The sequence below is a fragment of the Microtus oregoni genome, unplaced genomic scaffold, assembly GCF_018167655.1.
Source record: "Microtus oregoni isolate MIOR12 unplaced genomic scaffold, Mior012 000012F_ref0000307, whole genome shotgun sequence".
In the NCBI taxonomy this organism is placed as follows: domain Eukaryota; kingdom Metazoa; phylum Chordata; class Mammalia; order Rodentia; family Cricetidae; genus Microtus; species Microtus oregoni.
Window position 1 is genome coordinate 8127643 of NW_024543071.1, and position 24314 is coordinate 8151956.

General features: G+C 40.8%; 1 protein-coding gene across 4 annotated transcripts in view; it reads right to left on the minus strand.

The window, feature by feature from the left end:
* Add3 (adducin 3) overlaps window positions 1-24314 on the minus strand; it is a 110897-nt gene that overhangs the window by 26149 nt on the left and 60434 nt on the right. For all 4 annotated transcript variants that reach the window (XM_041661004.1, XM_041661003.1, XM_041661006.1 and 1 more), the window contains exon 2: window positions 2916-3127. In XM_041661004.1, coding sequence (XP_041516938.1) covers window positions 2916-3110 — 195 coding nt within the window. In that variant the 5' untranslated portion in view covers window positions 3111-3127. The remainder of the gene's footprint in view (window positions 1-2915; window positions 3128-24314) is intronic.

Here is a 24314-nt window from a genome sequence, read left to right on the forward strand (position 1 = left end):
TTTAACATTTTCAAGAAGTCATTTAATGTTGTGACTTAAAGTCCTATTTGAAAACTTAGTTTGCCTCTAAAGTATGACACTTTGAACAGCTCTCTCATCAAATACAAGTCTAAAATAATACTCTATATAATGCTTGGATTAAAATGCTAAAGTTAGGAAGTTAAGCTTATCTGAATCTTGAATCATTTTATTTTCTTTCATTGTTGAAAAAGACCATAAATTAAATTTCATAAAATATAGACAAAAAAAGGCTCGAAACAAAAGCTAAAGAGGCTAGAAAGAAAGCTCAGTTGGTAGAGTGCCTGCCATGCCAATATGAAGACCTGAGTTTAATCCCCAATACTTATATAAAAAATCAGGGAGCCGGGTGGTGGTGGCGCACGCCTTTAATCCCAGCACTCGGGAGGCAGAGGCAGGTGATGTGGGAGTGTCATATATCAATCTGTTGATTTCATTGGTTAAGCAATAAAGAAACTGCTTGGCCCTCATAGGTTAAAACATAGGTGGGAGGAGTAAACAGAACAGAATGCTGGGAGGAAGAGGAAGTGAGGTAAGACGCCTCGGACAGACTCGACAACTCTGCTCTCTGGAGCAGATATGCCATGCTCCCCTCTCCCGGGCAAACACGATAGCTCTGCTCTCTGAGGCAGATGGCGATGCAGCCAGCCACCAGGTCAGACATGCTGAATCTTTCCTGGTAAGCGCACCTCATGGTGCTACATAGATTATTAGAAATGGGTTAAGAGGCTGAAACTAATGGGCCAGGCAGTGTTTAAAAGAATACAGTTTGTGTGCAATTATTTCGGGGCATAAGCTAGCGAGGCTGCCCTGGTGCTGGGGACGCAGCCCCGCTGCTCAAATTACTACAGGCAGGCGGATCTCTGTGAGTTCGAGGCCAGCCTGGTCTACAAGAGCTAGTTCCAGGACCGGAACCAAAACAGCTATGGAGAAACCCTGTCTCGAAAATAAAAATAAAAATAAAAAAAAAATCAGGGCATGCCATGGGTGCAACAGTGGCAAGACTGGTTAGAAGAGTAAGCAAGCGCTTTCCATTTGTATGTAAGGCCTGTGCCACGAAGGAAATACATGTCTGATTCTGTAAACCTGACTAAGCATCCATGAAACTCATAGTCCCAAGGATGAACCTAACTATTTGCTAAATGAACATAATATCAAACTATGCTATAAATGTGTTTCTCTATACCTATAGATTAATACAGCTCTCAGTCCTCATCGGAGAAATTTTTTTGTGCGGTAGATGGCTGTTAATGCAGAAACTCACAGTGGTTGAAGTACAGAGAATCAACGTCTGTAGAGGACTCAGTCATAGCAGGACATCTTTATCACACCTCCTGCCCTAAGGCACAGAGAACACCAGGAGGAGGAGGGAGAAAGACTGTTAGGAGCCAGAGGCTGGAGAGGATTGGGGGAAACAGTGTCTTCTGGACTCACAGTAGCTGTGGGTGTCTGCATGAGCGCTCCAGCGTGGAGGGAAAGGGGCTTACAAGCTCCCATCATAAGCCGAGAAGCAACTGACAGTTCAGGGCTCCTCCAGGAGGGAAGAGACTGCTCCAGTGCATGGGCCCCATACTGATGTGTACACGGCAGCAAAACTGTCGTACATACATGGCAGGGAGTCGGAAGAGCTCGAGTGAGGTGTGCAGGGTAACCATGATGAGAATGTGTGGGTCCGTGTGAAATCACTTTAAGTGGGGAGACAAAGGACACACTATACCTGTTCTTTCCCGTTATTTAAGTTCTCCAGGTATAAATAAAATGAGAGCTTTTAACTTCAGTTAAAAGTGGAAATACATAGTATAAAAGTGAAATATTCTCAAAGTTATCGTGTCTTTAATGGAGAAATACCAGAAAACAAAAAATCTGGCATAGAAATAAGTTCTTTTTCTGTTTAAATTTTCATTGACTGGTTGGTTCTCTGGGACACTGACACTAAAAAAAAAGTATTTTATAATCCTGAACAAAATTTGATCTTGATTTCACAGTCTAAGTTACAATATTCAATTGGATAGTTAGTAGATTCTTTAGGCTTGAGTATAGTAAGGCACTGAACAAGTACTCCATCATCATCATCGCTCCGGCTACTCTCTGCTCCGTTTGAAAGGGTTCTTTTAAAGCAGCACAATAGTTAGAAAATCCGTCAAAGTTTGCACTGCTTTGTAACTGTCTTTCGGTGCTTCCATCAAGGCCACTAGTACAGGAAAATTACTCAGAACGAAATTCCCCTTTGGCTTTGGACTCTACTCCTGTGATTAAATTCACAAGGGCACATAACAAAATGACTTACCAGGCCACATCAGGTAGCTGGATGGCCTGTGTTTATTTTAGCCTTGGAACCTAATATACTTCTAACCTAGATACCTTGTGCCTATGTGTGCTAACTCTGCCTGAATTAGCACTCGACCTTCATTATGCATAAACTTATAAATCCATTTTGTTTCTTAAATCAAGTAATTCTACCACTTTCCTTCATTTTATGTGATATGTGCAATTCCACTAAAGCAGTGGAAGAAATTGAAAGAATCACTTCAAGATGATGTAAGTCAACTGCTGTGTTGACAAAATTTTCTGCTTAAGCTACAGTTATAATACATTTATAGCCTAGTTAATGTGGAGTGTGTTCACATATTAACAGTAGGCTCCCAAAGTGAAGAACTCTCAAAATCCTCAAGTTTTTCCTTTCTGCTATGAATGTGAAGGTAAGGTGTCCAAAGGAACACGAAATCATGCACATGAAATACCTAGCTCGTTCCCGTGACGTTTATAAATGAGTCCATTCTTTCTTCAAGCAGAGGCTCACTTTCTCCACCCCTTCTTTCATCTAAGGGAGTCTGAGCTAGCTCATCACATTATACACGGGCTCAAGAGGAAGAAGCCTTAGGATTATTTCAACTCACAGGACTCTGCAGGATCTGAGTAACTCGCTTCCTCTGCTCCATCATATTGAAATCTTGTCGTAGATCAGGAGACATGTTCCTCTCTCGAAGGTATTCTGGATCACTTTCATTGATTCGGTCAAAATACCTCTCTTTGTGAGGCATGCTGGGAAGGGGAGGAGTAGTAATCACAGCTTGGCTGGAGTCTGAACTCATGTTTCAAGTCTTGTTCTCTACGTAATAAACACAAAGATAGGAGGACATTTATTATGACACCTTATTAGCACTTTAGAGGAGCCAAGAAGGACTTTAAAACGTTTGGAATGCTTAAATGCTTCAAGTAGCTTCAGTGGTGAAGAGCACTGGCTGCTCTTATAAAGAACGGGGTTCGATTTCCACACCCACATAGTGGCTTCAGTCCCAGAGGACCCAATGCTCTCTTCTGGTTTTTGCATCAGGCACATACATGGTGCATACATGCAGGCAAAACACCCATACATATAACAAACAAATAAATAAAAGTCCTTCATGGAGAAAGGTTGCTTGATGGAGGCCAGCGGGAGAGAACAATCCTCGTGTAGTCATGGCCCTGGGTCCAATTCCCAGCACTTAAAAAAAATTAAGAAGGCAACTTCTCCACAACATTTCTTAACAACAACAAAAGGAAATAAAAGCTAATTTCTCTCTCAGCTTCTCTATCCTTTGCGTATAGGGGGGCTACTGATTTTTTTGAGTTGATCTTGTAACCTGCCACATCACTGAAGGTATTTATCAGCTGTAGGAGTTCTTTGGTAGTTTTTGGGGTCACTAATGTACACTATAATATCATCTGCAAATAACGAAAGTTTGACTCCTTCCTTTCCAATTCGAATCCCCTTGATCTCCTTCTGTTATTTTAAGATATAAGAGCTAGCTAGCAATATGCTTAAGTGATTGGCCAGATAGTGATTTAAATGGCATAGTTTCTGTGTGATTACTTAGAGTCAGGGTGGTTGGAAACAAACTAGCAGCCTCCCCCAATACTAATATATTTGAGTTTTACTCCATTTCTTTCTTCCTCTAGTCTGTGGCAAGTACACAATGTAACAAAAATATCTATAAACTTTTCTTAAAATTTTATACATAAGTACATTAGTTTGGATTTTACTAAAATGTCACTGCAGAGTCTGAAAGTTCCTGGGATGGTTTGAGAAGCACTGACTGAGTAGAGACTGAATGGTAAAGGATCTGGACAATGGAAACACTCAGAGCAGCCCTGAGCTGGACAGAGTTAATGGTCAGGGTTGTCCAGGGTGAGACAGCGGTGATAGCTGCACAAACCACACATGCACTTAATGCTGCTGGAACTGAGCACTACTAGCTAAAAGTAGTAAATTTATCATAATTTTAAACAGCTCCAAAAAGAACATCAACTTACACATAAAACTATATAAACATTCTGGAAGGAGTCAGGGAGGGGTCAGGACTGGGGTGGAGCCCAAGGCCTCGCAATACTAGCCCAGTACTCTACCACTGAACTATACACTCCGTCCTACAATTATGAAACGGTTCCCAAAACAGACAAACAGACAAACAAACAGACAAGCAAAACAGAACCAGCCAGATCTTCAGAATCTAAAGTAAGACAGAATTCTTTAATACCAAAACCTCAACTGAACTCTACCAAAATTTAAAATGTTTGTTTGCAAAAGATACTGTTAAGAAAACAAACCGGGGCTGGTAAATTGGCTCAGGGATTAAGAGCTCTGGCTGTTCTTCCACAGGACCTGAGTTTGAATTCCAACATCCTACATGGTGGCTCACAACTGCCTGTAACTTCAGTTCCAGGAGATCCCAGGTCTCTGTTCTTCACCTTCCTATAGCACTACACAGATAGACTTACACACACACACACACACACACACACACACACACACACACACACAATTTAAATAAAAAGTTAAAAAAAGAAAGTGAATGAAAAGGCAAGGTATAACCCAGAGGGAAAGTACATATGTAATAATAAAGGACTATGAAAAGAAAATATGGCCGGGCGGTGGTGGCGCACGCCTTTAATTCCAGCACTTGGGAGGCAGAGGCAGGCGGATCTCTGTGAGTTCGAGACCAGCCTGGTCTACAAGAGCTAGTTCCAGGACAGGCTCCAAAACCACAGAGAAACCCTGTCCAATATATATATATATATATATATATATATATATATATATATATATATATATATATATATATGTATATATATATGAGAAGCACTCAACGGCTAACAGTAATCAAACATACTTCACCAAAGAAGACATACACAACAAATACACACACAGAAAAACATTCAGCATCACTCACTGGTCACTGGAGAAACATAAGGTTGCAATAATATAGCACTATACAGATTATCAAAATGGTTAAAATAAAAATGGAGGGGGCTGGAGAGGTGGCTCAGTGGTTAAGAGCATTGCCTGCTCTTCCAAAGGTCCTGAGTTCAATTCCCAGCAACCACATGGTGGCTCACAACCATCTGTAGTGAGGTCTGGTGCCCTCTTCTGGCCTGCAGACATACACACAGACAGAACATTGTATACATAATAAATAAATAAATATTTAAAAAAAAAATAAAAATGGAGAACTCTAAATGCTGGAAAGATGTAGAGAAATCAGATCCTCATACACTCTCAGGATGAAAATGGTACAGTTACTATGGGAAAAAGTGTGATATTTTACTGAAAAACAAAATATGCAACTACTATACAACTCGACAGTTATATTCTGGGAGATAAATTCCCAGAGAAAGAACAAGTCACACAAATCTATACAGAAATCTCGAGAGCAGTTTTATTTGGAGCAGTTCAGAACAGGAAATAAGCCTCATGTCCTTCAACTATCAACAGCTAAGGTAAGATATATACAAATATGGATGATTACCTAGCAAAGAGGAATGAACTGCTTATACATGTAGTTATATATGTTATAGAGAAAATTTTCAGTGAGTGAAAAAACTAATCCCAACGGTTACATGGTGCATGGCATGTTCACATCAAATTCCTCAAATGACAACACTGCTCCAGTGGAGAACAGACCAGAGGCTGGTGGGAGTGAGAGGACGGCATGCTCAGGATGGAGGTAGGATTATACATGCATTAAGTGAACATGAGCCAACGAGAAACCCCAAGAGGGTCAGTGTCAACGATGCTACTAAGTGGCTACTGAAGCACAGTTTTTAATAAAATTTTAATTAAGAATTTCACACATGTACATGTTTTTGATGAAGTCCCCTCCCAACCCCTCCCTTCCAATATCTTCCCTATCACTTCCCCCTCCACCATTTCCCTGAAATTTAACGCTTTTTGTTTAAAAGTCCACTGAATCTACTTTTATGATAACAGTATTTGCGTGTGTTTAGGGCCATCTATTGGAGCAAGGGAACCCTCTTAGGGGGTTACATCTATGTAGAAAACTGACTCTTTTTCTCTCAGTGACTAGGCCTAGGACTTGGTGACTACCTCCCCAATCCATGGTGGGTCTGATCTCACACACGTCTTGTGCATGCTGTCACAGCCACTGTGAGCTCCTATGTGTAACTTTTCTGTTATGCCCAGAAAACACTGCTCCACTGTACTCGTCCACTGTTTCTGGCTCTTGGAATCTTTCTGAACCCTCTTCTGCAATGATCCTGAGTCCTGGGAGGGAGATGTGGTATAAATGTCCCATCGAGGGCCTCCTGCTCTACAGGCTCTTATTCCTTGCACACTGACCAGTTGTGGGCTTGGTGTTCACTGCCATCATCTACAAAAATAAGCTTCTCTGATGAGGGCCGAGAGATGTATTAATCTATGGGTATAAAGATAACAATGTAGAAAGAAGTTTACTTCTATATCCATTTACCAGAAAAATAGTAGTAGGCTCTCACTTTGGGCCAATTCCTACCAAGCCTGAGTTCTTGGTCCTGTCAATGGTGCCAGACATGAGTTCATGAGAAGAGGCTTTATATCCAATCCATAACATACGTGTCAGTACTGAACCCATGGCACGCAGCTCTCAGGGGTCACATCTGGACATGATCATTGCTTTTCTCCTCTGTTAGCATGCACAGCATCTTCCAGCACTGAGAAAACTAGCCAGTAGGTGTGACACTTCCAAGTTGGCACCAGCCTGATTTCTCCAAGTTCTATGACTCAAAAAGTTGTGTCTTCAGCCGGGCGGTGGTGGCGCTTGCCTTTAATCCCAGCACTCGGGAGGCAGAGGCAGGCGGATCTCTGTGAGTTCGAGACCAGCCTGGTCTACAAGAGCTAGTTCCAGGACAGGCTCCAAAACCACAGAGAAACCCTGTCTAGAAAAAAAAAACAAACAAACAAACAAAAAAAGTTGTGTCTTCAGCAATAGGGTCTCAACATCAAGTTGTGGAGGGACCAAAGCAAATGACAACAGCCTCTAACATTTGGAAGTCCATGGGACCAACAACTCAGAGACAGAACCCATTCCTAGCATGAAGCCCTATTACAGGGTGACTCATTTAAACTTTTTATGTATGCAGACAGTAGATATATGCCTTTTCCATATGCCTTTGTCAAAGGTCTTTAGCTTTAGTGTAATCTCTTTCCAGACTCCTTCCTCTACCCTGTCTTCCCGTTCCCCATCCCACTTGTGGGTACCAATTTTATAAGATGTCACTAATGGTGGAAACTACATGAAGGGTACACAGGATGTCTGCTGATTCTTACAACTGCATGTGCAGCGACAATTATCTGATTTTTTTAAAAAAAATTTAAAGTTTAATTTTTATAAAATTAATATTCTACAAGAATGTTAAAATCAAAATTAAGAGTCGCCATCTCAATTGATGTAAGTATAAAATCACCTCTGCAGTAGAGTAAAGCTTATTCTCTACCTATCTTCAGAAAGCATTTTGATCCAGCTTAACCATTACAACTAAACTGAATCGGAATAAAAGCACATGGATTCTGTTAACAGTAGCTGGGGTGTATATATACAGCCGAAAACACTTCTCATGGTGCCTTCAGGAGCTGTGGGACATCAAATGTGGTTATGTAACAGTTTCCCTAAGCCACACACAGTTAAAATATGAAGCCCCTGGGACACTGAATGAAATGCAGCATCAGAAGGAACAGGCATTTAGGAGCTAGTGTTCAGATCTTAGCACTAGTTGGGAGACACACCAAAGCTACAGCAGGGGAAATACTAACTCAAGTGTGCTCTTGACAGAAACCTGCTCTGCAGTCAGAGCGGCTTACCGCTTTCTAGATCTCGCACACAGCTGAATGCTGATGAAATGGTCTAGAAATTTCAGCTGATCACTAGCCTCAAAAAGTTTAGAATAAATTCTGTTGGGCAGTGGTGGCACACACCTTTAATCCCAGCACTTGAGAGGCAGAGACAGGAGGGTCTCTGTGAGTTCGAGGCCACCTTGGTTTATAAGGCGAGTTTCAGGACAGTTAGGAATATTACACAGAGAAACCCTGTCTCAAAAAAAAAAAACCAAAATTAAAATAAGTTCTGAAAGTTTCCATTTATATGCTTTTTCTAACCAAAAAAGTAGCATAGTACAGGGAACTGAACTACGGATAAAGAGACTTTCTTACATCAACCACAGGGCCAAGGAATGCACATGGGATACTCGTTACTTCTAAGTTTATGTGACTACATCACCTTCACAGTACAGATGAAGAAATGAAGTAGAAAAGCTACCAAGTGATTGATGGGAATTTGTGGCAAGGTCTGTTGAAGCCTGCAGTCCTTGACCCTAATCAACAAGCTTGGCAGGTAGGTTCTTTTCTTTTTCAATGTCAGTTCATTATCAGGGTTGGAATGCTTTGATCCCCCATCCAGAAACAGATAGACAGACAGACAGACAGACAGACAGATAGACAGGAAAACACTGCCCTCTCTTGAAAGGAACTTGTGCATCAGCCACCTCTGGTTCCCATGCCTCCCAAGAACGGGATACTGTAGTGGTGGAGTCTCCGCTCAGTTCCAAACAATTCACTGGAAGCATAAATACCAAAACCAAAAGGAAAGAGTGTGCGGTATGACACACGGAGTATAAGAATGAGTGTGTATGAGACATGAGAAAGATGTGATGCCTTGACTTTTTTTTTGTTTGTTTGTTTATTTTTTTGATGCCTTGACTTTTTTATGTACATGTGTGGATGGGTAGGTCCATGCGAGCCTGAGTGTGTGTGAGTGAGGTCAGAGGTGGCATCAGATGCATTCTGGGATTGGATCACTGGGGCTTGATGGCTGCTAGCCTAGCTCTAGGTCCAGTAAAAGACCCTGCCTCAACTGAGCAGTGGTACGACACACCTTTAATCCTAGCACAGACAAAGGCAGGCCGATCTCTGAGTTCTAGGCCAACCTGGTTTACAGAGTGAGTTCCAGGACAGCCAGAGCTTCATAGTAAAACCTGTCTTAGAAAAGAAGGTGAAGGCAACCCTGATTCAAAAGAATAAGGTAGACAGTAAAAGAACAGGTCATTCAATGTCCTCTGGTTCCTGCATGCACACAGGTGCACAGATCCACACACATACATCCACAGATGTCACATGTGTACAATCCCCAGCTCACAAAACAAACACTAAAAAAAAGTACTGACATTCTGTAACAGGTTGAATCATGAGACACCATGAAAAGTGAAAGAAGCCAGCTACCACAAACCACACATTTACATGAAATGTTCCAACAGGCATGCCTGTAGAGGCAGAATCTCGATTATTGGTTGTTACAGGCTGGAAGAAAATAAAGGGTAGCTTCTAGAGAGACTGCCTCTAAAGAATGATGAAAATATTTTAAAATTATGACTATAAGTGTACAATTCTGTGACTAGCCAGGCTGGGGTGTAACTCAATTGGCAGTGTTTGCCTAGAATACACGAAGCCCCGAGTTTGATCTCCAGCATTATATAAACTAAGTGTGGTGGCAAAGCCTGTAATCCTAGGGCTTGGGAGGTGGTGGCAGGTGGATCAAAAGCTTAAGGTCATGCTTGACCAACTAGCAAGTTCCAGGTTAGGCTGGGCTACTTAAGACCCTGCTTAAAAACAACAACAAAGAACCAAATCATATACTGCTGTGGGAACTCCTTCAACCAATAGTCTTTAAGAGGCCGGCCCACTTGGGCGTGGTCTAATGTACTATAATGTGGTGAAAAGCATGTGTGGGTCTCTTGGCTGCTGGATTCAGTTCCAGTTCCCAGCACACGCAGAGGACTGCGGATCACTTCCCTTTCTGTGAGTTTATCCCCAAATAAACAAACTTTTGTTATATTCCATTCCGGGCTATTGTGAAACTCTTTTGTACTACAACAATATACTTTAAAAAAAGAAAAGCATATGCTGTATGATTTATATACGTATAAGATTATTACCTTAAAAATCTCACTAGAGAAGCTCCTGACATCTTGCAAATTTATCGTGAGGCCTGTATGCGGAGTCCCCACACAGCAGGATGTGAGCTGCATCTATCTGTAACCCCTTCTAACTAACCTGGTCACAGTACACCTCTGTTATAAACAATTCAAAGGACTACTCATAAAAAGTCTTCCAAACTTCAAATTCTTGGTAGTTTTAACTGTTTTCCTATAAGGAGAGACGTTGTGCTTTCAAGCCTCAGACTACCACACCTGGAATCAGAATCATGCATTTCAAGACTTCAAAGGAGCACTTGGTTAAGAAATAAGCACTATTTTTGTGTTGGCTCTTTTGACTGTTATTATGGAATGGTGAAGACATTTAAAGGTCTAGAAAACAACTTAAACCCTGTACAAACTGTGACACGTCATAGTCTTAACCACTTAAGTTTTATAAGACGAGAGTTGCTTTTATTTGCTAGTCAGAGTGTTATATACAACTGACACAAAAATGATCAAGACATGTAGCTGAGAAAATGAAACAAGCAAACCTGGCAGCAAACAATGCAGATGGCACTTCCTATGTTCCCCAAAGAGGAAGATTGAATCATCCCACAACACACCACACATTATTGCTACAATGGCTATTGATACTATGCCAGTTCTCTTGGACTATGTTGAATTTAAAGATCATATTTTGCAGATGAGACCAAACTATACTTCAAGGTGGTGATTGTTTTTCTTTTTAAAGTATGATGCTCAAGGTATCATATACTGGTACAAAATCATAGCAATGGCATTTATTAGTGTTACATGTCACTTTCAGATTATTCCTTGGTCTAAATTTACTTCTTCAATGAAACTTAAGTGAACAGGCCCATCACACCACACTTGTTTATACATAATAAATGCCACTGGCACACAAATAATTCACTAAAGAGCTAAAGTCCAATGATTTACGAATGACCCTATTGGTCTATCAATTTAGCATGTGCAAGTAGATGTAGGAGTGAGAAAATTATATGGTTTGATCTAAATATGTTTTTCCTTAAGTACAAGTTATTAAAGAAAAAGAAATGTCTATTAACATTTTATTAATATTATACCCTTCACTTAGTATTTAAAGATTTGGAAGCAAAATCAACTAGAGAATTAGCCCAATTTTTTTCTCCAGATTGCATAACATGAAAAATATTAATAAAGAAACGTGCTTACATACACAAATTCATCATGAGCAAACTCCATCCCCCTGAACAGGCCTCTCCCGCCACTCTGTATCACTTCCTCATGGCCTTTCACCTTATATACTTGCTCTTTCCCCCCATTAGTGCCAGAAAGAAACAAGAGAATAAGCTTCCTGAGGACAGATAGTATTAGGAGATGGGCAGACTAGAAAGTGGAATGTAGGTGACGATAAATGGCATCATAAAACACTGCAGTATATTCCACACAATTCTGAATTCTAAGTAAAAAAGAAAAGCATACAGAGTAAGGGCCTTCAGTTGAAAGGTACAGAAGACCACACAAGCCCGCTCAGTATTTTGGAAGTTGTAGCTGTTAATCTTACAGATAACTGCTGTGTATCACTTATGAGCTATTAGCCAAATGTGCAAATTTCCACTCTATCTCTCAAACTAAGCAAGCATCAGTTGGAAAGCTTAGGGGCTTTATCATGACATGAGCTGGTGAAGGATTATCTTGAGATCTAAGGAGTACAGAACAGCAAACGAACGAGGGGGTGACGGACACTAAGAAGCCAGGTACATGATAAATTCCTAGTGCTCAGGAGACAGACGGGGGAGATGGGGAGTTTAAGGCCAGCCGGGTTAACACTGACTCAAGAACAACAAAATGAAGGAAAAATTGGCTTATAATGGGTAAAGTATGTAGTTTGGTGTGGTGGCTCATGTCTGTAATCCCAGCACTGGAGTTCAAGGCCGGTTTAGGTCACACAGCGGGTTCCATACAAGCCTGATTTATGGTGTGTGATTGTGTCAGATAAGTAAAGTGGAGGAGAGAGAACATGGCTCACGTGGCAGAGGTGCTTTCCCATGGGCCTAACACCCTGATTCTCTTCCTGGAATCCTACAAGATGTTAGGAGAAAACAATCTAGAGTTGTCCTCTGACCTACACATGCATGTATACACACTCTGCATATACACATACAATAAAAATCTATAACCACAAAATTAAAGATGGGCAGAAAATATAAACTTATGTATACACATACATGCCGAAACTCTAATCAGTTGTTCATTTTTTGTAACCATACACTTTCAGATATTGTACTCTACATAAATAATCTCATTTATTCTGATGAACATTCTCTCTCTCTCTATGTGTGTGTGTGTGTGTAGATACACACACACATTTCTCTAGTCATCACTTGCTCTCAACATGCAGTATTTAGAGATGGTTGATGGGGAAAAGATTTTTTCCTTCCGTGAGCATGATGACAGAGACCAGTGGATTGGTAACTCGAGTGGCCTCTCATGTGTTTAGTTTCTTGTTACTGAGTTCCCTAGTATCAGAGAAATTTTAAAAAGTGAGATCCAGGAAACCATCCAGAATGTTGGCAGCTCATGATAAATGAGAGGTTTATAAGGAAAGAAATCACTGGAGATTTGGGGTTTAGAGAAAGATTTATCACTCAGTTTCTAGCAATACTTCAAATCTTTGGCTCACTACCCCAGGTACTAAGGATCAACTCCCACATACTTCATGAACTTACGTCTACTTAATTATTTGTGCAGGATTAAGTTTCAAAAATCAAAACTCCTTGCTTTTGACATTTTCTTCAGTTATGTGTGAAGTCAAATTCACTCTTAAGTATCACTGCATGATTACTGCAGTACCCATACTCAGTATAAGACTCACTCTTAAGTACTACTGCAATAAGTATTACTGCAGTACCCACCATACTCAGCACAAAATTTTTCCAGGAAAACTTTCATCATCTTTAATCACAAATGTTGGTAACAACTTTTTATTTACTTATTTTACATATCAAGCAGTTTCTCCTCCCTCTTCTTCTTCTGTTCCCTCCCCCTACCTCCTTTCTATACCCCCCCCCTCCATCTACTCCTCCTCCATCTCCATTCAGAAGGGGTAAGGCCTTGCATGGGAGTCAATAAAGCAGGGCATATCAAGTTGAGGCAGGACCAAGCTCCTCCCCTTGCATCAAGGTTAAACAAAGCATCCCACCTTAGGGAATAGGTTCCAAGGAGTCAGCTCAGGAGGCAGGGACAGGTCCTGGTCTGACTGCTAGGGGCCCCACAAAAGACCAAGTTACACAACTGTCACCCATATGCAGAGGGCCTAGGTCAGTCCCATGTTGACTCCCTAGTTTCACAGTGGTCAATAAGACAAAACGGTAGGCTATGGGAAAAGAACTTTACCAAGCCCACATTTGACAGAGGACTGATATCCAAAATATATAAAGAACTCAAGAAATCAGACATCAAAATACCAAATAATCCCATTGAAAAGTGGGGTACAGATTTAGATTGAGAATTCTTAACAGAAGAATCTCGAATGGCCAAGAGACACTTAAAGAACTGTTCAACATCTTTGGCTATCAGGAAAATGCAAAACAACTCTGAGATACCATCTTACACCTGTCAGAATGACTAAGATAATTTTTAAATTAATATTAAAAATACAGTGATAAACAAAAATTCCCCAAATTCTCATTTTACATATTTCTATTTTTTTTTCTTGGTTTTTCGAGACAGAGTTTCTCTATGTAGCTCTGGCTGTCCTAGAACTAGGTCTGTAGATCAGGCTGGTCTCAAACTCACAGAGATCCGCCTGCCTCTGCCTCCCGAGTGCCGGGATTAAAGGTGAGCGCCACCATCCCCACCACCACCTAGCTCACATCTATTTCTTAAGTTAAAATTTTTTTTTGGTTGTTTTCTTTGTGATGATTTGCTTTGTTTTTTTGGGCGGGGAGGGAGCATGAACTTTCAATCCTCTTGTCTCCATCTCCCAAATTCTGGTATTATAAGTATACTGAAAAAAATTCCAGCTCTATACAATCTGAAGGAATAAATCTTACAAGGCACATTATTAAAAATAAGTTGGGCTTATAAAAGAAACTTTTACCCAAAATCTAGAGAACTGAGTTGTGAGCACCCACTGTACTTGTGAGTTTCATTCCTAAGCTGGCTACTGTGGTCAGTGGCTAGAGGACGGGGGCTGGACAGTGGGGGAATTGAGACAGCGTGCATTACTTCAAGAAGTAGAAAAGGGGCGGAGAAATGGTTCAGCAGGTGAGAACACATCCAACATGTCTTTTTTGTTGTTGTTGTTGTTTTGTTTTTTGTTTGTTTTATGAGACAGAGTTTTTCTGTAGACTTTAAGCCTGTCCTGGAACTAGCTCTTGTAGACCAGGCTGGCCTCGAACTCACAGAGCTCCACCTGCCTCTGCCTCCCGAGTGCTGGGATTAAAAGTATGCACTACCACTGCCTGGCCCGGCACACGTACTGTTCTTGCAGAGGACCTAAATTCCATTCCCAGCACTGCACCGCAAAGCTCACAACTGCTTATTAATTCATCTCCAGGGGATCTGTAGGACCTCTGTAGGTACCTACAGTCAGACACGCACATTGATGTGTAGACACACATAATTGAAAAATATTAAAAATAAGCTGGGTAGGGTGGCTCAGGTCTTTAATCCCAGCACTGAAGGCAGAGGCAGGCGGACCTCTGTGAGTTCATGGTCAGCCTTGTCTATAGAGAGAGTTCTAGGACAGCCAGGACTAAACAGAAAAAGCCTGCCTCAAAAAAACAATTAAACAAGTAAAACAAACAAATAAATCTTTAAAACAAAAGTGAAGGAAAATACACACAAAAAACTTAACAGAATCTTTGATCTATTTCAGGTATTTTGGCTTTCTTTACCATAACTCCTAAAACACAGCTGCTAAAGTCAGCACATTTTTACTGCAAAGGGGATCTGATTTGAACAGGACCTTCCAGCCGTTGTATCCGGGCTGGTCAGAGGGCCCACACAACTACAACTTGATCTGATTTCTTGGAAATCTTAGTGCTGAGCCATAGAAGTGCAAATCATTAAGTTCAGAAAATGGTGCCTAGAAATTACTTCAAGTGTTTTTGGTTAAACCTGATGGTGGTTTTTAAGTGAAGTTCACAAAAAGAGATTATCAATAACCCCAGAAGTTTTTTTTTTTAAAGCAGTTTTCAAATCTCTGTTTGCCAAAGGAATCCTCCTTTACACCAAGTTTTTATTTCCATTTTTATTTCATTATTTATTTTTATGTGCACATGTATGTGCCAAGGCACTCCTGTAGAGGGCGGAGAACAACCTCAGGAGTTGGTTCTCTCCTTCTACAATGGGCTCCAGGGCCAAACTTAGGTTGGCAGGTTTGTTTAGCAGGTACTTTTATCTGCAGCCATCTTGCCAGCCATAAAGCTAAAGTTTGATATTCCATAGTAAACAGATAATTTCCAACCTAGGGTGGTTTGACTCACATTTTTTTAACTTAATTATATTGTAAGAGCAATATACATTCAGCAGAAATGGTACTTGGAATTTTGATCATTTTTATAGGCCTAGCACTATAGAGTGGCATAGTCTCTTTTTTCCTCAAGTTAATTAAAATCTTATTAAAACAATACTCAATAAACATATAATATTGGTGCTTTAGCCACCCTATGGGGTATTTCTCTCTTGCCTTAAAAACCTTCTTCCTTTATTTTTTATTTGGTGTATATGGGATGCTTGCATGTATGTCTGTGCACCATGTGCATGCAGCTGTGCTTGAGCCCAGCAGAAGGCATCAGATCCCCTAGAATTATAGACAGACGTAAGCTGGAAACCAAGAGCAGTAAGTGCTCTTAAGCACTGAGCCATTCTCTGTCTAGGGCTGTTCCTGCTACTGGGCATGCAGTACTCCATTGCTCTCAGTCAACCACTCAACCACAAATATAGTCAGTACTCTACTGTATATAAAGCTGCTCTGCTATTGGGTTTGCTAGGTAAGTTTATGAAGTGCATTTTCAATTATGAAGGAATTATAGGAAGTAACCGCATCATAAGTTAAAGAGCATCTATACTTATCGGTTAACAACTGCCCCCAACCTCTGCTATGTCCTGAGAGCCTCTCAACATGATCTCACTTCTAGTAAGGAAACAAAAGATTTGGACAGAGGAGGCATGTGCAGACAAAGGGCAGGTGACGAGAGGAAACAAGCTGCAAGCCTACAACATTTACGACACATTGGCGGCCATCTCTAGAAGCCAGAAAAGAGGCATGGTCTAGATTCTCCCCAGAACCTCTAAAACAGTAGCTCTCAACCTGTGAGTCACTATCCCTTTGGGAACTGAACAACCCTTTCACGGGGGTTGTCTAAGACCATCAGAAACATATATTTATAGTATAATTCATAAGAGTAGCAAAATTACAATTATAAATAACAACAAAAATAATGTAATGGTTGGGGTCGCCACAATGAAGAATGGTACTAAAGGGTCACAGTGTCAGGAAAGCTTGTGAACCAGTGCTCCAGAAAGAAACAGTCTGTAGACACTTTGCACTTCAGGCCTTCAGAACTCTAAGAGAATAATAAAATGCTGTTGTTTTCAGATATCTAGTTTTGTACTGTGTTATGGTAGCACTAGTAAACTAATCCATTCCAACGGAATTTCCATCCTAATATATATTCTGCGACCATTTACTCTCCTGACAGTGTGAAGGGCACATTTCTGCAGAATCAAAGCTCTGCTGAACTAACAAAATCCACTGAAGCAGTAATTCGAACAAAACATTTGCTGTCAGGACAGTGTGCTTTTCTAACAGACTGTAACCTTTGCTCAGTACGTTAGACTGGAAAGTTCCAAGGAAATGTGAACCAAGAAAACATTATCATGTTAGATTCTGAACAAAAATATCTTTGTAAAACCCTGTAAAAGATGATTCAAAACGAATTCCAATCATAAATGCAAGTTGCAGCAGGTTTTACTACTTCTGCCATAGCTGGAATATTAGCACAGGAATCAGGTCATAACTATTAGCTTGATGAAATGTCCTCTTTGCTTATGCAGGGTGCATTCCAGAGGGCACTTGTTTAGCTTACATGCTTGCATGGATGCATGCATTTCTGCACTTTTCTCTACATGAGAAACTAAACCATGTCTGCAGCTTTAACAGCATGCTGGTCTCTGGTCCCTCAGGTTATAAGAAATTGTAAGGAGCTGCCTAGTACCAAGTCCATGCTGCTATTGGATCCCACACTGATATCGGACTTTACTTAATTATTAAGAAACAGACAAAAGTGTTGCTGAATTACTAATTTCTAAAACCCACTAAATCATTTCTGGGTGACATGAATCCTTTCCTTATTTTTCTACTGGGTAATTTGAAATAATCAAATATAAGACTCTCCCATTGTTTCTCTATGTGGACTTCTCCCAGTTACTGCCCTTTGCTAAAAGTACCCCGTCTCTGTGTCCTACCTACATGCTAGGGCCTGCCAAATCCCTCATGTTCACTGTTCACATGACTGGGCTCTTTCCAATTACTTTTTGTTAAGAAGTGGCCCTCTTCTCCAGGGTTTATTTATTAAATCTTTATTCAGCCACTCTTGTCCTATTTTAGGCTATGTTTTCACTAAACCACATTGGAATAAAAATATAGCAAGGGGGGAAATGTTCACTAAATAGCCAACATTTCTTGAGTTCCTACTATTATTTAACTGCTTTAATGATGAAGCATGTTTCAATGCACTGAATCTCACAATAACCCTGAGAGGTGAGGGCTGTTATCTCAACTTATTGGTAAGGAAATGTCTTAGCTCCCTTCCCATTGCTGTGAAGAAACAACATGATCAGCAAGACTTACAGAAGAAAGCATTTCATTAGGGCTTAATGTTTCAGAGGGTGAGCCCCTGACCAGCATGGCAGGAGTGTGGCAGCAGGTGGGCAGGCATGGTGTTGGAGCAGTAGCTGAGAGCTTACATCTATCTGATCCATAAGTAAAAGGCAAGAGAGTAGGCCAACTGGAATAGTGCTGGCTTTTAAAACCTCAAAGCCTACTCCCCAGTGACAGACTGCCTCCAAGGCCACATCTCTTAATTCTTCCCAAACAGTTCTACCAACTGGGGACTAAGCATTCAGACATATGAGCCTATGGGGACCACTCCCATTCAGACTCCCACAGGAAACAAGCAGAGTTGAGGCACTGCTTATCCAAGGCCACACTCAAGTTTGACTCTAGACCCAGAATTCTCTTTACCGCCATTGATGTTTCCAAAATTTGAGTCATTTTGGAGCAAAAGTTGTTAAGATCTTTAGGCAAATTTTTCAACTTCTTTCCTATCCCATCCTCAAATCAAGGTTCCCATTTTTAAATATGAACTCTTTTATAAAATGTATTTTCATGGACTGGCTATCTTCAAAATGAAGTTTCTTGAATACCAGAAGAATGAAAGGGTTTGGCACTCAGAAATTTTCATCAAAGCAGTAACCAACAAACAAAATCCCTGGTTACTCACAAATTTTAATGAATCTCTGATAGAATAGAGACTACAATTATAATTTTCAACTTTAAAAAGAATGGCCTTTTCTGGACCCTGGTATCTAGATTACATGTGTCATATTATTTTACCCCAACCACGTCAGACATGAACTGTTGTGTAGAAGTGTAGATTCATTTAAAGAGATCTAGGTTCTATTTGGTACAGAAGTAAGATTTAGCTTTGAAAAACAGGACTAACTGACAAATTTCCAAACTCTCTGAAAACTCAAGTTTTAATAAATAATAGAAAAATCTAAGAGGCTTTTGAAAATTCAATATCAAACTCATGGGGAAGAGATATTATTAAAACTCATTTAAAATATGGGGGTCTATTTAAAAAATAGCAACAGAACTGCTGATTTTAGAAGACGAAAATCCTTAAAGATATTGAGAAACAAAAATTAATAACATAAGTAATTCCTACAGGAAACACTGCCATTCCGGACAACCTGGTGTTGAATCTGAAAAGAACATGAGGTGCTAGCTACTGTTTTGTTTTAGCTACCATTTCCCTACGAAGAAACAAGTCCTAAGAGAGAGAACCAAACTTGCCCAAATTCCTCAACTTAATTTTACTAAACACTTTTCATATTATGGAGATACACAGAATGTAAACTAGAGATCACATGATCCATTGATAAGAAAAAGTTCTGAAATATGAATAACACTTTTGAAATTCCCTTAAAGGGTTTTAATAAGAAACTAACTTTTAAAAATTAGCAAATAGTAAGTCTTTGAAAACAATCACATAATATGTTAAGTTCTGGCTTATTTTAAGGGATTTATAAATATGCATTCATGTTAAAAACGGGACAATTAGAGGGTTTGTTTTCATAACAATTTTAATCAATTTATAATATTTTTAATATTGAGCCTCCTTTCTTGGCGCTACTCACATGTCTGAATGGTCCACTTATATTGCTGGCTATAGTCAAAAGTCAGGCTTGAAATAGGATTCTTATTTCTCTGAGACTCACAAAGACTAGACTCAGCTTAGTTCTTTAGTGTCTATTTAGTTGGACTTAAAACCTACATCAAATACTTTAATGTCAAATAAAAAGCCATCTTCATGGCTTAGTAATTTAAGAAGCTCTCCAGAGTGTGGCAGACATGCTCTGTCTACTTCCTATTTTTATTGTCAAGGAATAATGTGATACTCTTGTAAAAGGCTACAACATTTTATTTAAACATCTAAAGGTGCATAAACACTATAGTCCTTGGGGTCCCTGGCTGCTACTGAGAAGCACAAAGCCACCTACTACAATTCTTTTTTCAGAATTTCCACTGAGGTAGAAAAATCTCTTGGAGTCCCATCTATAAGGAAAACTTAGAGGGCTAGGGACGTAGTTCAGTAACAGAGTGTGAGCCTGGCATGTACCGGCAGCATTGTCCTCAGTCCTCAGCACTGCATGAAACAGGAAGGGTGGTGTGGCTTGTAATTGCAGCACTTGGGAGGTAGAGATAGTATCACAAGTCTGAGGCTATTCTTGGCAGAGTGAGTCCCAGGTCTGCCTGGGCTGAATGAAACTGTCTCAAACAAAACAAAACAAATGTACAAAACATTAGGAATCACAGTAGTGGTAGTATGATCTAAAATAAGTTGCAAGCTTTGAAAAACTGGTATAAGAGGCTTCTAAGGTCAGTCCCTCCTAGGGTTAGTGGGAAGTAGTTTTCCAAACAACCCCTCCTCTACTTGCCACATTTCTTGCACATCTAGACTGGCTTCCCTTCTCATCTCTAGTACCAGTATCAGCCCATACGTTAAAGTCTTATTCAAAGCCAACTCATTCCCCCCTCTACCACCGCTCCTAAAGTATTTTGTCTTGTCTGTGGAGAAATTGGGTCAACAACTAACTTTATTATGCACTTAAAAGTGACTCAGTAGGGCCACTGACTCATGATACTACACACTCTACCTATCTAAGAAGACACTGGGACAATGATCAAGAGCAAACTTTAGGGGTAATCAAATGAACCTGGTACCTAAGGTGTCTGAGGTAATGAAGACTATGACTATTATATATATGTTAAATTTAATAAATTAAATATATTAATTTTATTTCAAGGTCATTATAGAGAAGTATGAGAGTACAAAAAGAAATTTTTAAAAAGCTATACTTATTGCTTATTTTGAGACCAGATACAAACAATACTGTAAAAAAGATAACCCTTAAAACAAGAAAGCAGGGGATGAGAGATGGCTTAGTAGATAAAGTACTTCTAGTACTAAAGGAGTTTGGGCCTCCAGCATCCATGTAGAGGGTAAGACACACACCTGTAACTGAAACACTGTAGTGGGGAAGGGTATGTGGACAGGCAGATTCCTGGCGCTCTGTGATCAGCCAGTCTCACCCAATCAGTGAGCTCCAGGTTCAGCAAGAGACCCTGTCTCTACGAATAAGGTGGAGAATGCTAAACTCTGGCATCAAGTCAGAACAAAACCAGAAGCAATATATATACATATATGCGTGTATATATGTATATGTAATGTATATATACACATATACATATATATAATGTATATATAATATACAGAGACAGGGTCTTCCAAGGGCAGGGCAAGAGTGCTGCTGCAGGTCAAAACTGGAAGTACATCAAGAACTCTCCCACCCGGCTCGAAGCCTGGCACTGTGACAGCCAGCTCTTTCTGCAGAGTGGGGGATTGTCGGGGGGCGGAAGAGAAGGGCAAGAAATACTGATTGATGGTATGGTCTATTTACAGGGATCTAGAAGAAGCCAAAAAGTGCATAACTGGATTGTTCAAACAAACAAACAAACAAAACCCCCAGAAATCTAGGCTTGGGGCAGGATCTATGAAAGATGCAAAATGAGATGGATTTTGACCCGAGGGGGTCTCATCTCCCATGGTCCAAGCCCCAATTTGGGGTTAAAGTGGGGAAACTGAGTCAATTTCACTTAGAAAGCAGGCTGACAGCAAGCAGCCCTGGTCTCCAAAAAGATTAGTAAAATTTTACCCTCCAGTGATAACATTGGAAAATGGTGGGGAAGGGGAGGGGAGGCTGAGTCTCTTTGATGATGGTAATACAAGGCTTCCAGGTGTGGCCCTGGGCAGGGCCTAGCTCCCCAGCGAGAGCCCCGCAGGCACACCACCTAAACTGACCTCCCTCCCTCCTGGCATTCCTAGGCTAGATCAAGGCAACCTGAGCCCCAGTGGCCTCAGGACAGTTCCAGGAGGAGGCTATGGCTATTTGGCACCTGGGAAAGGGGAGGCACAAGGAGAAGTTGAGGGCTGTTGCCCTTCCTAGGAAAGGGACAGCTCTCCTCTCCCACCAAGGATACATGAGAAAACAGTGCAGGACCAGCATCTGGCTCCTGGGATGGGGAGCAGGGGTGGGTGATATTGAGACAACCCCTCCAAGCAGGAAGCCAGAATGCAACTAACAGCACAATGATAGGAAAGAGGAAAGGTCCAAGAAAGCCAAATCTCAAGTCAAGAGGCCCAGGGCCACGCGGACCCTGTGGGCAGGGAGCAGCCTCCAAGGCGTGAGATGCTGGGAGAGCCCCAGCTCCACTCTGGTCAAGAGACACAGGCTGGAGGTTGTAAAGTCTGGCAGTTTGGTCTGCAGGTCCTAGTGTCCATCCACTACCCAGGTCAGCTCTCACCTCTTGGCCCCTGTATTGCAGCCCCATAGAACAAGGCGGCTACTCTTACAGCCACCAAGCTTGTATTTATTACTGTGTGTACATGGGAAGGGCACACCATAGCATGTGTGTGGTAAGAGGACAACGTTGTGGAGTTAGTTCTTTCCTTCCCACTGTATGTGCTTTCTGGGCATGGAGCTCAGGTAACCAGGTTTGCATGGCAAGCACCTTCACCCACAGTGCCACCTTGCCAGCCCAGGACTTTGTAGTCTAAAAGCATGGAGAGAATAAAAGATGTCTATAGGAAAAAGACAACTGATAGCAAAAGACAGTTTAGCACAGTTGCCAAATGAAAGATATTCAATAGCTGAAGACTCCCAAGAAATTTGGGAGTAAGAAAGCACAGGAAGACCTGAATTTTTGAAAAGGTAAAAATCCAAACTTCTTCTCATACAAAATGAGAGGCTTGACTGATGACTGACACCCTTCCTAGCTCTGAAGTTTTACCATGCTTTTACCACAGAAGTAGAGTAGTGACTAGATAGGAATTGGCCACCGAAGTGAATAAGGTTTGCTTCTCTCTAAGTATATGAATAACAGCTTTAAAAAGTCACCAAGCCTTGGGGCGGCAGAGATGGATGGCCCAGTGGTTAGAGCATTTGTGGCTCCTTCCCAGGACCCACACCAGGCAGCTCACAACCACCTGTAACTCCAGTTCTAGGGTCTCTGATACCTTCTTGTGTGGACTCTGTGTGCACCAGGCACATGCACTGTCACACACATACATGCAGGTATTCATACATAATACATCTAAAAAAAATACCAACTCCCAAATAAGTAGTATTGGCAAATGAAGTTTTAATTGTAAACATTTGAAACTGAAAATGACAGCACATGAGGATTTGACATTTCAAAAGAGGATTGAATTTGTGGCTTTCCCCTGCTTTATACCAATTTCATGGGTGTGTGTTAAAATTTAAAATAGGCTTTTAAATGAACATTTTTTTCGCTCTCTCTAGGATTTATCTGAAATACTTTCCTCTTGTCTCTCTGCACAGGCAAGTGTTGAGAGTGAGCCTGCAAAATCCCTCCTGATGCTTCCATACTCTTTTGTGCTTTGCTCTTTTAACCACCATGACTTTTATTATTATGTTCAGCAGTTACTGATGGTCTGATGTATTCTGAAGCTCAGCCAAAGCTTTTTTTAGAATAATACTCAAAACAAAGCAAATATTGGCTTAGTTATGACACTTGTTGTTCTAAAATGTTAATAGCCTATTGTTCACTGTGGTTGTCTCAACAAGATAATACATTGAAAATCAGCATTTCCTGATAGGAAGTGAATTCCCACTGTGTGTCACAGGACTCTAGGCAAACACTGGGCTCCCAGGGAGGGTTGCATCAGTCCAGAGCAGTGATGAATCTGTTTCTGTTCCCTATCTCTCTTTCTGTTGCTTCCTCCTCCTCCTCTTTATCCCTCTCTCTAAAATGGATTTCTGCTTCAGCTCAAACCCTACTCTATTTGTCCATTGTGTTATTGCTGAACTGTTTTTCCTAAAATGGCTTCAAATGTTTAAGTAACATTTGTTCAATATCCTGTAGACAGCAGCATCCTGTGTATTCCCAACCACGAGAACTTCCTTAGTTGTAAATGCCACAATAGATGGGATAACTGACAAAGAAGCTCTCAGGATGCGTTCTCAAACACAGCATCACCATTTCCAAGCACTACAACACCGTTGAACTCATCAGAGTCTGATTAGTAAGAAATAGCCAAGCACTGTGACGGCACTGAAACTGCTCTAGCAGCCTTCTAAAAAACCCTGAAAATGTACTTTGTTTTCATAAATTCAAATTGCAACAAGCTTCTTTGCTAACTTGTACAAGCCAGTTGGTAACAGAAAACAACAAGGATATAGGGGTCAGGCATGGT